At 55.2% G+C, this 14,682-nt stretch overlaps 1 protein-coding gene across 6 annotated transcripts in view; it reads right to left on the reverse strand.

The window, feature by feature from the left end:
* Window positions 1-14,682, reverse strand: part of AGO2 (argonaute RISC catalytic component 2) — an 83,105-nt gene that overhangs the window by 6,756 nt on the left and 61,667 nt on the right. For 5 of the 6 annotated variants that reach the window (XM_086337452.1, XM_086337453.1, XM_086337451.1 and 2 more), the window contains 8 exons: window positions 13,676-13,823; window positions 12,867-12,986; window positions 12,601-12,723; window positions 9,927-10,060; window positions 8,083-8,267; window positions 6,878-7,037; window positions 4,783-4,873; window positions 4,083-4,277 (listed from right to left, as the gene is read on the reverse strand). In XM_086337452.1, the coding sequence (XP_086193578.1) occupies window positions 4,083-4,277; window positions 4,783-4,873; window positions 6,878-7,037; window positions 8,083-8,267; window positions 9,927-10,060; window positions 12,601-12,723; window positions 12,867-12,986; window positions 13,676-13,823 (1,156 nt within the window). Of the gene's footprint in view, window positions 1-4,082; window positions 4,278-4,782; window positions 4,874-6,877; window positions 7,038-8,082; window positions 8,268-9,926; window positions 10,061-12,295; window positions 12,450-12,600; window positions 12,724-12,866; window positions 12,987-13,675; window positions 13,824-14,682 lie in introns of those variants that run through there. The other variant, XM_086337454.1, reaches the window with a different exon arrangement.

Genomic DNA, 14,682 nt, shown 5'->3' on the forward strand with positions numbered 1-14,682 from the left:
TATTTAAGTCTTATAGCTCCACTAGCTTGCTGTTAGCTGTTGTGATTCTGTCTCTTTGAGCCTGTTTCTTCACTTCTATCATGGAGCAAATGGCTCCCAGGTTTCGTGGTTAAATGGCTTAGGTTAGATAATGCATAAACAAGCAGAGCATGGTGTCTGGAATGTTCTAAGTGCTACCATCCACAGTGGACTTGAAGGCATGATGGGAAACACACACACAAACCAATCAATCCAACAACTTATTTCTGGATTGGAGAGAATCTACTTAAAGACACACAAGCAAACAAACTCTACTAGCCTAGGTGCTGAGCCGAGTCCAAAACCCAGCTCCACCACTAAGCAAGCCTGTGGCTATCAAAGCCACAAAACCTGTCTGATCCCCAGTTTCCTCAGGTTTAAAATCGGAGTTTTTCCCCACAGTCAGTTTCTCACATCAGGAAGCTTCCATAAGCCTCTTATCCTTCATCAGAGGGCAGGCAGAATGAAAACCACAATCATGAAAAACTAACTGAACTGATCACATGGACCACAGCCTTGTCTACCTCAATGAAACTATGAGCCATGCCGTGTGGGGCCACCCAAGCTGGACAGGTCATGGTGAAGAGTTCTGACAGAATGCGGTCCACTGCAGAAGGGAATGGCAAACCACTTCAGTATTCTTGCTTTGAGAACCCCATGAACAGTATGAAAAGGTAAAAAGATAGGACACTGAAAGATTACCTCCCCAGGTTGGTAGGTGCCCAATATGCTACTGGAGATCAGTGGAGAAATAACTCCAGAAAGAATGAAGAGACAGAGCCAAAGCAGAACAATACCCAGTTGTGGATGTGCTGCTGATGGAAGTAAAGTCCGATGCTGTAAAGAACAATATTGCATAGGAACCTGGAATGTTAGGTCCATGAATCAAGGCACATTGGAAGTGATCAAACAGGAGATGGCAAGAATGAACGTCGACATTCTAGGAATCAGCGAACTAAGATGGGCTGGAATGGGCGAATTTAACTCAGATGACCATTATATCTACTACTGTGGGCAAGAACCCCTTAGCAGAAATGGAGTAGCCCTCATAGTCAACAAGAGAGTCCAAAATGCAGTACTCGGATGTACTCTCAAAAATGACACAATGATTTCTGTTCGTTTCCAAGGCAAATCATTCAACATCACAGTAATCCAAGTCTATGCCCCAATCATGAATGTTGAAGAAGCTGAAATTGAACAGTTATGAGATGACCTACAAGATCTTTGAGAACTAACACCAAAAAAAGATGTCCTTTTCGTCACAGGGGACTGGAATGCAAAAGTAGGAAGTCAAGATATACCTAGAGTAATAGGCAACTTTTGCCTTGGAGTACAAAATGAAGCAGGGCAAAGGCTAACAGAGTTTTGCCAAGAGAATGCTCTGGTCATACTAAATACCCTCTTCCAACAAACAAGAGACAACTCTACGCATGGACATCACCAGATGGTCAATACCAAAATCAGACTGATTATATTCTTTGCAGCTGAAGATGGAGAAGCTCTATTAAGTCAGCAAAAACAAGACCAGGAGCTGACTGTGGCTCAGATCATGAACTCCTTATTGCCAAATTCAGACTTAAATTGAAGAAAGTAGGGAAAACCACCAGACCATTCAGGTATGACCTAAATCAGTGGAAGTGATAAATAGATTCAAGGGATTAGATCTGATAAGAGTGCCTGAAGAACGATGGATGGAAGTTCGTGACATTGTACAGGAGGCCGTGATCAACACCACCCCCAAGAAAAAGAAATGCAAAAAGGCAAAATGGCTGTCTGAGGAGGCCTTACAAATAGCTAGGAGTAGAAGATAAGTTAAAGGCAAAGGAGAAAAGGAAAGATGTACCCTTCTGAATGCAGAGTTCCAAAGAATAGAAAAGAGAGATAAGAAAGCCTTCCTCAGCGATCAATGCAAAGAAATAGAGGAAAACAACAGAATGGAAAAGACTAGAGATCTCTTCAAGAAAATTAGAGATACCAAGGGAACACTTCATGCAAAGATTGGCACAATAAAGAATAGAAATGGTATGGACCTAGCAGAAGCAGAAGATACTAAGAAGAGGTGTCAAGAATACACAGAAGAACTGTACAAAAAAGATCTTCATGACCCAGATAACCACAATGGTATGATCACTCACCTAGAGCCAGACATCCTGGAGTGCAAAGTCAAGTGGGCCTTAGGAAGCATCACTACGAACAAAGCTAGTGGAGGTGACAGAATTCCAGCTGAGCTATTTCAAATCCTAAAAGATGATGCTGTGAAAGTGCTGGATTCAATATGACAGCAAATTTGGAAAACTCGGCAGTGGCCACAGGACTGGAAAAGGTCAGTTTTCATTCCAATCCCAAAGAAAGGCAATACTAAAGAATGTTCAACTGCACAATTGCATTCACCTCACACACTAGCAAAGTAATGCTCAAACTTCTCCAAGCCAGGCTTCAGCGATACATGAATCGTGAACTTCCAGATGTTCAAGCTGGTTTTAGAAAAGGCAGAGGAACCAGAGATCAAATTGCCAGTATCTGCTGGATCATCGAAAAAGCAAGAGAGTTCCAGAAAAACATCTATTTCTGCTTTATTGACTATACCAAAGCCTTTGACTATGTGGATCACAATAAACTGTGGAAAATTCTGAAAGAGATGGGAATACCAGACCACCTGACCTGTCTCCTGAGTAATCTGTATGCAGGTCAGGAACCAACAGTTAGAACTGCACATGGAACAATAGACTGGTTCCAAATAGGAAAAGGAATATGTCAAGGCTGTATATTGTCACCCTGCTTATTTAACTTATAATGCAGAGTACATCATGAGAAACGCTGGGCTGGATGAAGCACAAGCTGGAATCAAGATTTCCGGGAGAAATATCAATAACCTCAGATATGCAGATGACACCATGCTTTTGGCAGAAACCAAAGAGGAACTGAAGGGCCTCTTGATGAAAGTGAAAGAAGAGAGTGAAAAAGCTGGCTTAAGACTCAACATTCAAATATCAAATATCATGGCTTCCAGTCCCATCACTTCATGGCGGAGAGAAGGGGAAACAATGGAAACAGTGACAAACTTTATTTTGGGGGCTCCAAAATCACTGCACATGGTGACTGCAGCCATGAAATTAAAAGATGCTTGCTCCTTAGAAGAAAAGCTATGACCAACCTAGGCAGCATATTAAAAAGCAGAGCTGTTACTTTGCCAACAAAGATCTGTCTAGTCAAAGCTATGGTTTTTCCAGTAGTCATGTATGGATGTGAGCGTTGGACCATAAAGAAAGCTGAGTGCCGAAGAATTGATGCTTTTGAACTGTGGTGCTGAAGAAGACTCTTGAGAGTCCCTTGGACTGCAAGGAGAACCAACAAGTCAATCCTAAAAAGAAATCAGGCCTGAATATCCATTGGAAGGACTGATGCTGAAGCTCCAATACTTTGGCCACCTGATGCGAAGAACTGACTCATTGGAAAAGACCCTAATGCTGGGAAAGGTTGAATGCAGGAGGAGAAGGGGATGACAGAGGGTGAGATGGTTGGATGGCATCACTGACTTGATGGACATCAGTTTGAGCAAGCTCAGGGAGTTGGTGATGGACAGGGAAGCCTGGTGTGCTGCAATCCATGGGGTTGCAGAGAGTCAGACGTGACTCATTGACTGAAATGAACTGAAAATAGAAGCATTCCCACCTTGAAACCTGCTGTGATGCCTACCATCCTCTGAGTAGCACCAGGGGTTAGGGTACAAGGATACTGGCCCCTGTCTCTCCTCTCCCCTCCCCTGAAGAGTTGGCCCCCAGAACGAGTCCCCCAGCCCAGACTCCCCACAGCCTAGGAGGCAAAGCGTGGAGCCGGAACAGGCCCTGTCTGGTGCGTGCTGAACCGAACCTGCTGGACTGGCCTCGCTCGACTCTGGCCCCTGCCCCCGCCTCTCCTCCCCTCCTGCCGCAGGGTCCTGACCACCCCGCACCCCCCACACCTACCACACAGTGACCAGATAAACCTGGGGGCAGAACAGAAATGCGAGACGCCTTCCTGCAGAGGGACGGAGAGCAGGGCGGAGGAAGCGCGGTGGCGCCCACCTGCTGGAACTGCCCCTCGGAGACGCCGTCGCGGTAGAAGATGATGCGGGTGGGCTTGAAGCGCGTGGACTTGTAGAACTGGATGAGCAGCTCGCGCACCATGGCCGCCAGGTCCTGGATGATCTCCTGCCGGTGCTGCTGCACGCGCACGGTGGCACAGTAGCGGTTTGGGTGGGCGTCCATGCTGCCCACGACCTGCGGGCAGCGGGGTCAGCAGGTGCCGAGGGCCCGTCACGGGCAAGCCCACCACCTTTACGTGGCGTCTGTGTGTAAGGCCCTGGGGTATGTGAATGCGTCCCCAAGAATGTAAGTTTGCCCAAGGGACCTAATAAAAAACTCACGACTGTTCAGAACCCCTCTTCTGCTTGTATCGGATGGGGCTGAATTACATCAGCTCAGAGGTGGCCCCTGGAGAGCCTGACAGCGTGCAAAACTCTCCTAAGCACGTTGTTTTCCCCAAGCCAGGTGCACAGCCACACGCGACACCCTAAGACTCCCAGCACCAGCAGTGAGGAGTGTCCCTCAGGAACGCCGGCCTGAAAGCAGTTGCCTGCAGGTGCCAACCAGCGGGACCCAGTCAGCGTGCTGGGCACAGGGCTGCACTGGGCCGAGCCACTGCGCTTTCATCGCTAATCAATCACAGAGATGCTGGGCAGGCAGGAACACACATGGACAGAGGGACGTGGGAAGCGATACTCACGGCAGCAATGGACGGCTTCTTCCCGTCCCCGGCGGGGGGGTGAGTGACATCTGCCCCCAGAAAGATGACGGGCTGCTGGAACACCGGAGGCCTGCGGGGGAAGCGAGTGTCAGGGGCCGCGGCTCGGGGACGCCACCCGGACCTCTCAGGACACGGGCACCAGCGCTACTCTGGGGCTCTGCTTGTAAAGACTCCTCATCTCTCTGGCACAGACAGAGAACACCTTGTGGGGACAAAGAGGCTCAGGGTGAGACCTGCTTCAGAGCGACCCGGAGCGGGAGAGGCTGCAGGAGGTGTACACTGCACCAGGGTGGTCAGGTGTGGACGGCCGCTGAGGCCGGGCCCAGGGACAGGAGGGTTCTCCTCGGGGAGATGACTGAATGTTTCCAAGATAATCGCGTCCATAGAGTCCACGGTCTGCAGCCAACCTTGGACCTGCGGCCACACTGCAGGGCGCCTGGCAGCCGCATTGCTCTCTACCCAACACCCCAATGTCTCCAGACATAGCCACATATTCTCGGGGGATGAATGTGTCCCAGTAGGGAAGCAAGGAGCTAGGCTGTTCTCCCAGGGTCTTCTAAATGCTGGCCACACTCCAGCAGTCACCTCCCCAAAGAGGCGGTGTTGGGGGCCTGGTTCTCCAACAGCTGGCGGGTCCCAGCCTCACCGGCTGTGCGACCGGGAGCCTTCTTGATGCCTCATCCTTCTCTCCTCCCGGACTCACGTGCTGCCCAGGTGCCCTGTGCTGAGCCCCCCAGGTACCCACTGCTCTTCCTCTTGCCCTCCCCCTCCTCTGACGGGTCCCGGGTGCACCCACACACGCAGTTCTGACTCACACCTTGAACCGGCACAACCACACCAGCCACTGGACAGTCCACTCTGCCCCCGGCTCCCCGGCTCGCCTTGTGGCAGAGCTCTGGGATTAGCTGAGCCCGTCTCCTGCCTCCAGACGGGGCCTTGTGCTGCCATGGCAACAGGACTGCTCTCTGCAAGGTCACCTGCAACCTGCACACGTCCCCCAGCCCTGTGGCCGAGAGCCTCACACCTTGTCACACCTGGCTGGTCGGTGCCATGTGGCGGCCACGCACGGGCTCCCCTTCCCTCCACGACCTTCCAACCCTGAACCCCGCAGGGCCCAGGCTTGGCCGTCCTTCCTGTCTACACTGCACCCTGCGGTGCTCTCCAGCCCAGAAGCTCTAATACCACCCGCACGTGAGGGGCCCTGAACAAAGCTCTCCAGCACAGGCTCCCCCCAACCCGCCCCTGCACCCCTGCCTCAGCTGGCGTCACCTCATCGCTCCCACAGCCCAGGGTGGGCCAATCTAGACTCCTCTTCCACTCACGGCTCTGGGCGCCCCCGGCCTAGCTCCCACCAGCAGCTCTCCTGGGACAATGCCGGCGGGCCAGAGCTGGGGTCGCCTTTCAGAACAAGGTCAGCGGGGCTACACCTGCACTTGTGAGCCTGCCCCCACGGCTGTGTTCCCCTGGAGCGAGTGCCAGGCCCCCACAGGCTCGCCCCTCAGTCTCTGAGCAGAATGACCGCCACGTTCCCAGCAGGCAGGCTGCCCCAAGGCCCTTGCACGGCCTGCACCCTCTGGAGCAGGCTGCTCCCGGTGTCCACACAGCCCTGCCCCCAGTGCCCAGTCTGCACCGTGTCACCTCCCCCGTGAGGCCCTCACGCTCTGAGCCCCCTTCCACTGTATCACGGCTGCTCAGCTCCCAGTGCCCGGCCCTGGCCTGGGGCCAACAGCGCCACCTCCTGCTCTGGAAGCCCCCTGTCCTGGAGCTGACCGTCGGGCACCTGGGGCGCTGGTGTGGCCCTCCTGTCTACATGGCACTGGCCACACAGCTGCCATACCTCACGTGCGGGACCCACCTCTGGATGGGGTTAGAAAGCCCTTCTCCTTGGGCTGGCACCGGTCCTCAGGGGACCTGGACCCCGAGACCAGGAGCAGCCAAGACCCTCGTCCTACTCACTTCCTGCGCCTGCCAAGCCCGGGACAGCGCTCAGCATAGCTGAGCAGAGCCGCCTCGGCACCGCCCTGCCCAGGGCGTCACCACAGGTGCCCCATGCATGGCAGAGGACCGGCCTCACCTCCCCTGCGGCAGCAGGATGTTGTTCACGCCGCCCAGTTTGACGTTGATTTTCAGACAGAGGTTGGACAGGGTCTGCGGCGTGGTCCTCTGCACGTTCTTCATCTGCACACACTGCGTGGCCATGCCCAGCACCGTGTCTCCCACACGCTTGACCTCGGCTGCCGAGAGAACGGGGTGCTCAGCACGGCTCCCTGGCGCTCCTCTGCCCACCCCGCGCGCCTGCCGCACACGCGGCCAAGCCTGGACCCAACTCTGCGCCAGCTGCAGGGCGTCCCCCATTGGCTCAGGGAGGCCCGCTCTCAGTCAGGGGCGTTTCTGCAACTTCTCCAGGCTGACAGGGCAGTGTGCACAGGGCCAGGTTGGAACCCAGGCACTCGAAACAGCAAGCAAATGCTCGAGTAGTTAAAAATATAAACCTGTGAATCCTCAGTCCCTGGCCATAGAAACTTGATGCCAAAGCGCTCTCCAGGCCTACACCCCGCTCCATTCTGGGTTCTCTTGTGAAGCGAGTGGGCAACTGCTCCCTAGACAGGCCAGCAGAGACGGGAGACCCTGCGAGAAGAGTCACCTGGGCTTCCTCCCGCTCCTGGATGCAGAGCCCATAGGAGACGGGGAAGCCAGTCAGTGAGTCAACCGCGCCTCTCTTGCCTCTGCCCTGTGGTGCCCACACACCTCCTGCACAGGGCCTCCGGTTCCCACCGGGCTTCCAGCAGACGTCTGCACATGCACCCACTTCCCCGTCTCACCATCGCTTGTCTACACCCGGGAGCTTTCCCCACCAGCGCCTGGGACTCCATCCCAGGGCTTGGAAACTCTGAGCCAGGTGGAAGTGCAACCGGCCTTCTGGCAGAAAGGACTCTGATCAAATCCCAGAGGATTCTGAGATGGCACGGCTCACAAGAGGACTGCCCCTTCCCCCCCGAGGGGATTACTGCGTGCACATCACGTGACCATTTCTCATCCAGTCGAAGTCTGTGTCGGCAGCAGACAAGGTAACCGCACGCCTGCCGCATCCCGCACCCCCTCGGGATGCCCATCTCGGGGAACCGGGGCCTCAGATAACACTGCCAAGGTGACCCTGGGCACATGTGTGGCCACAATCAGACACCACCTGGTCTCGCTCAGACACAGGCTCCTCCTGGGTGTGGCGGAGGCCTCACCACGCATCCGTAGGGCCGGGGCTGGGGCGGCACCAAGACCTACCATAAACGGGGGTCTTCCCCGGCAGGATGACCACCACCAGCTGCAGGCCAGCGTACGTGTTTTTCAAGTGCCGGAACATGGGCTCCACACTGTCCGCCCCCTGGGCATATTTACAGAAGCATGGCTGGCCCTGGATGGGCATGCCCGCGTCTCTCGAGATCTTTCTGAGCTGCTCCGTGAAGGACCTGGAGGAGCAGGGTCGTTACATGAAGAAGAACCCAGAATGCCAATGATCCAGACCCACCAGAGGCCCCAAGAAAGGGCAGTGTTAACAGATCCAGACCCCAAGCCATTTTCACTGAGCTCTGAGTCCCTGCTGAAGCCCGAGATGTGGCTGTTTCAACAAGACAACGCACAGAGGCTGCCCATGTGCTCAGCACACAGGTGCCTGAAAAGTCACGATGTAACAGGAGATGCCACATCGTGGCCCCGCCACCCCCACCAGCTGTGACCCTCCCAGGCAGCGACAGGGCTGTTCTTTCACAGTCGGGCACAAACAGCTGCCGCCCACTTGCCCGCAGACGCCGAGCACTGTCAGGGCAAGGAGAGCCATGAACTGACTATCCCTTTGGATTCCCCTGGTTTATCCCATGCACAGAGCTTGGACTCGGATGACATGGTCATGGGAGCAAACAAGACAGCCCACAGTTAAGAGTAGCACCAGCAGCTGCGCCCGTTACAGGCGGGGCTGGGGAGACAGATCCACAGCTTCTATTTTAAGTGCAGGGATAGAAACATCCCAGCCTTTTACAATGAAGCAAGGATATGCCAACCCACCCCAGCCAGTTAGCACCCAACCTCTGTTAGTGCAGTTAAAGAAACCCATGAGCGCGTCTCTGCGTCTACGCCCACGGGTGCACCTGCCCTGGGGCCATCTGGCGCCAGGAGAATGACACAAGGGCCCCAGACAGGAGCGGGGGAGGCAGCCTGAGGTCAGACTGTACACCCCACTCGCCCCGCTCTCTCTGCCGGCGGTGTGGGAGAAAGGGCTCTGTCCCTCATGCCAGCTCTCCAGAGCACCGAGAGACGCAGCTCCCTGGGACCAAGGCCCACTCAGACGCCCACCAGCGACTCCCTGCTCCGTGGGCCCCTCCTGCTCCCGCCCAAGGGAGGTGGGAGGCGCCTTCTGTTCCCTGTTAGGTCTTGGCTGCTTGCAGAAGCATGAGCAACCAAACTCCATGTTTATGGTGCTGCTTTCAAAGTGTCTGACACTGCGTCAGGTTGGTCTGATATAGAAATGTGAATCTAAAGTGCTTTTAAAAACAGTGCTAGTTCAGTAAATACAATTTTCTTCTTTGCCTCTAGTTGGTACACTTATCGGGCTTGGCTGCTAAAGAATCCGCCTGCAATATGGGAGACCCAGGTTCAATTCCTGGGTAGGGAAGATCCACTGGAGAAGAGAGAGGTTCCCACTCCAGTATATTTGGGCTTCCCTGGTGGCTCAGCTGGTAAAGAACCTGCCTGCAATGCAGGAGACCCCAGTTCTATTCGTGGGTGGGGAAGATCCCCTGGAGAAGAGAATGGCTACCCACTCTAGCATTCTGGCTTGGAGAACCCCCTGGACTCTACAGGCCACAGGGTGCAGAGTCGGACATGAGTGAGCGACTTTCATGCTCACCGTACACTTGCCGTCATTCACTGTTTTGTTTCTCACATAACCTGCTGCACCTCTGCACACTCACTCCCACAAGTCTGAGAAGCAAAGCTCCCCCTTCCTGACGGCCCACCCCGAGCAACGTCCTCTGCCAAGCCCCGCCCTCCCCGCAGAGCCTGACCTGCCCCAGCCCCTCGGAGCAGGCCTCCCCACGGCCCCCCAGGACCACGGGCCCGGCCGGCAGCCTTACTTGAGGTGCACCTCCGTGCACTGGCGCTGGGGGGCGAAGCAGGCGATGGCCCACACCTTGATCTCAATGCCCGTGTGGAACTGCTTGTTCCTCATGTCCCACACGCCCTGGACTGGGGTGGCAATCGCCTTATTCTGCAAATGGCGAGACGTTCAGAGTGAGAAGAAAACAGTCCTCTGACCCTGGATTTTGTCACTGTCCTCGCTGTGGCTGGTCCCCAAGCAGAGGGCGCCTCCTAAGGCTGAGGACCGAGCCTGTGTGCAGCCTCCAGCGCTGAGCAGTCTGCGCTGTGGGGGCCTGCGGGGGCCACCAGTGCTCACAGGAGGGCTGGACGGATGCACAGACCAAGGACGGAGGGACGGAGAGGTGGGATGGGGGAGGTGAGCTGGGCGGAGGGTGGCTGGAAAATGGGCAGAGGGATGGAGGGGCGGGAGGGGGAGCGGGGAGGGCCCAGAGCCCCACCCACCCTCACAGGTAGCCAGGAGGAACAGGAAGGCCGTCTGTCTCAGAAAGAAGGATTTTCCCTCCTCCAGGACCAGCCAGGGCAGCCAGGGAGGGCACGGAAGCAGGGCGCTTCTCCTAGCCCCGTGCCTGGGGGCGGACAAGCCAGTGGGGACCGAGTCACAGCCCCCTGTGCCCCGCTCCCCACTGCCTGCCGTTGTTCAAGCTACTCCCATTTGAGAACAGAAACAACAGATGATGCGTCTGCTTGATTCTGTCATCTCTCCACCAGAAAGGACCAGGGCTCAACACTGACTGTCACCTAAGGAATCTGTTAGCTGCCTCCAAGTGATGCTGGAGTTCGAGGGAGCGGGAGGAAGGGCCGCTGGAGGGAGCAGAGCCTGTGGGCCTAAGGCCCTGCAGGACTCAGTGTGTCTGAGTTGTGCTCATTTACTCCGTTTTTCTAATGGAAAACACTTTATTTTTCTTATTAAAGTAATACAAGTATACAGTAAAAGTCAAACATTACAGAAATGAATGTTTTTGTTTCATATTTTTTTCTAAACTAGCACCCTACTCTGGCCAGCCTCCTTCTGTAAGAGAGAGAGCCACCACCATGGTGGGCTGTTGTCAGACCCCAGACATCAACGAATGTTGCTGGGGGACATTTAATGTTTTGTCTGACAGGACAATGGGTAGGGCCCGTGATGAGACTTGTTTGCTCCCACTATAATGGTTAAGAGATTTGGAAAATTTGTTCATTTAGAAGCATGAGAAACTTCGAATCCTTAGGATTCTAACATTCCTGCAAGGTTAAAGAGCTGTTTTGTTCTCTAGACGCCTCCTGCCTTCACTAAAGACGCAGGACCTGCAGTCCTGGCTTTACCAGGACTCACTCCTTCTGGCAGGCAAAGGGGAACTCGCCTCCCCACTGGGCTGCAGGAAGGTAGGAAGGTGCCCTGGGTGCAGTGTCTGGGCTCCCAGGCACACAAGGGTGCTGAGGAGGAGCCAGGAGGCTTCCTGGAGAGAGCAGGGAGCAGCCCCAAACACCCACGGCCCAGGGGGCATACCCCCCACAGGGGACTACCTAGCAACACTCTAGAACAATGAGGGAGCCACGTGTCATACGCACTCCAAGACCTCCTTGTGATCTAAGAGAAAACAGTAAGTTAAAAGGGGCAAGGTATAGAAGGGTATTTAATACGTTGCTATGCACACAAGAAAGAGTAAAAAAAACACATGGATAATCCCTAGGGTGATTTTACAAAGAGAACTGCCTCCTGGGAGATCTACTGGGATGTGGGGAAAAAAGAGGTATTTTCCCCTATAATTCTTTGCATTTTTTGAACTTTTAAACATTTTTATAAATACAACTTGCATTTTAAAATAAGAAAGGGAAAAACCCGCAAACAAAACAAAACGAAAGCCTGCTACAGGCCCCGCCCCCCCGGTGGAGCAGTCAGGTCAGGCGGAAGCAGGCTCCCACGGTGCTCCCTGATGGACAAGCACCGTGACTTCCGCGTTTTCTTCCTTTTTGGGGGCCACGTAGTGTGTAGGATCTCAGTTCCCTGACCAGGGATTAAACCCAGGTCCCGGCAGCGAAAGTATCCAGTCCCAACCACTGGACCGCCAGGGAATTCCCAAAGTTGTGACCTTTGAAGTTGCGCTCCACCTCCCCCCGCCTACCCACCACCTTGCTGGAGAAAAGCCCAGGAGAAAAGAATAATTTCTCAGGAGCCCTAAGGGGCTCAAGGGTCAGGACCATACTGACCAGAGCCAGAGGTCAAACATTTGCATTAACTAAACTGAGGTACTTGTGCCCAAATACCACCCCAACAACAGTTAGAAAGCAGAGAGGCAGCAGGGAGCTTGTGGACAATTCATCACTGACCGCATCCCCCTCACACAAAGAACGATGGCTTTAAAAGTCTGGTGGGGTAATAAAGTTTACCTTTAGAAAAGCAAAAGGGGGACTCAGGAAACTTTAAAGGTTCAAGGAAACCAGTCCTCTACGAAGCCCAACAGCTGTTACAGGTTCACACAGGAGCAGGAAGGACTCTACCTTGACCGTGGTCGACGCCTCTGGGGGCAGGGAAGGGGGTTAGAACTCTTCCTTGACCATGGTCTGCACCTCCAGGGGCGGGGAAGGGGGCTGGACGCTCTTGCTTCACCGTCAGCATTCGGCACATACCCCCAGCACCAGCAGAGTGGCCCCGCCCAGCGCACCACCTACCCTGCCCCCGTAGAGGATGGAGGGCGGCTGGAGGACCCGTCCGGTCACGTCTGTCATCTCGTCTTTCACCATGATTCCAAATTCACGAACATATGGATCTGTATTGAAACTGGCACTTCTCATCTTGAAAGGGAAGAGAGAAGAGGCTCAGGGTCAGGGGGCGATCTTTGCTTCCTTCCAGAAGCCGCGTCTGTCCAGAGCACCGGGGTGCCATGCCCGGGGACCCCGTCCCCACCCGAGGCCGGCACCCACGATGGGACGCTCACCAGCTTGCTAATCTCTTCCTGCCGGTCGGGGGCCGACCTGGCCGTCGCTCTGATCATGGTTGAGGTCTGATTGTCGGTCAGCTTTTTTATGCATCTCTGTCCTGCCACTATGTTGCAGACCTGCGAGGAGACACGGGAGCTGGGGTCAGCAGGGGCTGGGGAGCGGGCGGGTCTGGGCTGAGCACAGACACTGGTGGGGCGGGGGCGGGGATTGGTTCCTGAGATCCACCAGGAACGGCAGCCCCGAGGAGGCCCTCCGGTCCACAGCAGAACCCCCGAAGAAAACCCGGTGTAACACAGACAGAGCCCGGGGACTGCGCAGGGAAAGAGACACAGCTGCAGGGCGGGCGGGCCTGGGGCTTCAGCACGGCTGTGTGGGCCCAGTCCTCAGACAGGACCGTTAGCAGAGCTTCCTGGGAAGGGAAGCTGTCTACCTTCTGGACACAGACGGGAAAAACCCAACCATGGCCCAGATGTTCAAGCAACCGGACAAGCACTGAGAATTTAGAACACTAACAGAAAATAGTTAGAACTCGGATCTCCATTTCAGTATTTGATCTTTTCCCGGGCGATTATTCTTCAAACTCCAAAATCCAAAGTAGTGGATTTTACACTTCCTGTCCCAGGGGTCTGCTGGGCACACATACACATGATCTTGACCTTCACACAAATCCTATGAATTACCAAACCCATCTTATTATTAATGCGAAAACAGGCTAGACCACGTCTGTGAACCTGCCTGAGGTCCCACAGTGGCGGGAGTCACAAAGTTTGGGCCCAGCACACAGAGACAGAGGGCGGGGGCTTGCCTCCAGGGGAAGGTAGGTGTGTTTCTGCTCCTGTCCGACTTGTAAACATGGGAGGTGGGGGTAGCGCAGAACCAGCTTGTGCCTGTCCTTGAAGTACTGGGCCACCGTGCACTCCACCGTCTGCCCGCTCTCCTGCTGCAGCGGGAACCTAGGGGAGAGAGACGGCTCAGGCCCAGAGCCCGCTGCGGGCCCCACGCACCTGCTCACGCAGCCTTCCTGGGTCTGCTTTCTCAGGGATGGAGGAGATGGAGGGCCACCCAAAGCAGTCAAAACCACACCATGCCCTCTGGGTCATTGGGAACATACCCAAGTCCCAAACTTTTGTTTTATCTCCAGAGTCAGAAAGGGAAAAATACCCCCCCACTCACGATATGCAGTAATCACAAGAGACACCTACATCTAGGGGACTTGGAAAGGATCCGGACAAAGACAAAGCCAGGAAGAACGGCCTGTGTGCATTCCAGCCCGCCTCGCACCGACTCTGAAAGTTGTTCACAGGCTGCGTGCTCCATGAGCCCGCCCCAGACAATCTGAGACCTTCCAGACAGGACGGCAAAAGGGATAAGCAGCGTCTGCTCGGGCCTCTGCGGTCACACAGGCTGGGCTGGGGCCAAGGGTGCCGGGCACGGGGACCAGGACACAGGCTCACCCTGGCCACCTGCTGCACGAGGCCCTGGGTGCCCTGCTATAACCAGTGCCCAGCGACACACCAGGTGCTTCTCCTGGAATGACCACGAAATAAAACTAACAAGTCCCCACTAGAGCCAGGAGGCCCCAGGTGGGGTGAGGGGGCCACACGGCTTAGACAGCAGGGCCCCCGTGTGGCCAGGACACCTGCTACCTTGACGGGGACCCCGCCTGCCTGTGCTGTGACAGGGCACCCTGCAGAGGCCGAGTCCAGGCAGTGTCCACTCGCGCCCACCACCCTGCCCGGCCCCTGCTCACTGCAGAGGACTGGACAGTGAGCCCACACAGCCCTTGTCGCACTGGTGACATTCAGGAAAACT

This window comes from Bos grunniens, chromosome 14 (genome assembly GCF_055505025.1).
Source record: "Bos grunniens cultivar Pamir isolate PY7600 chromosome 14, Bosgru_T2T1.0, whole genome shotgun sequence".
NCBI classification, from domain to species: Eukaryota; Metazoa; Chordata; class Mammalia; order Artiodactyla; family Bovidae; genus Bos; species Bos grunniens.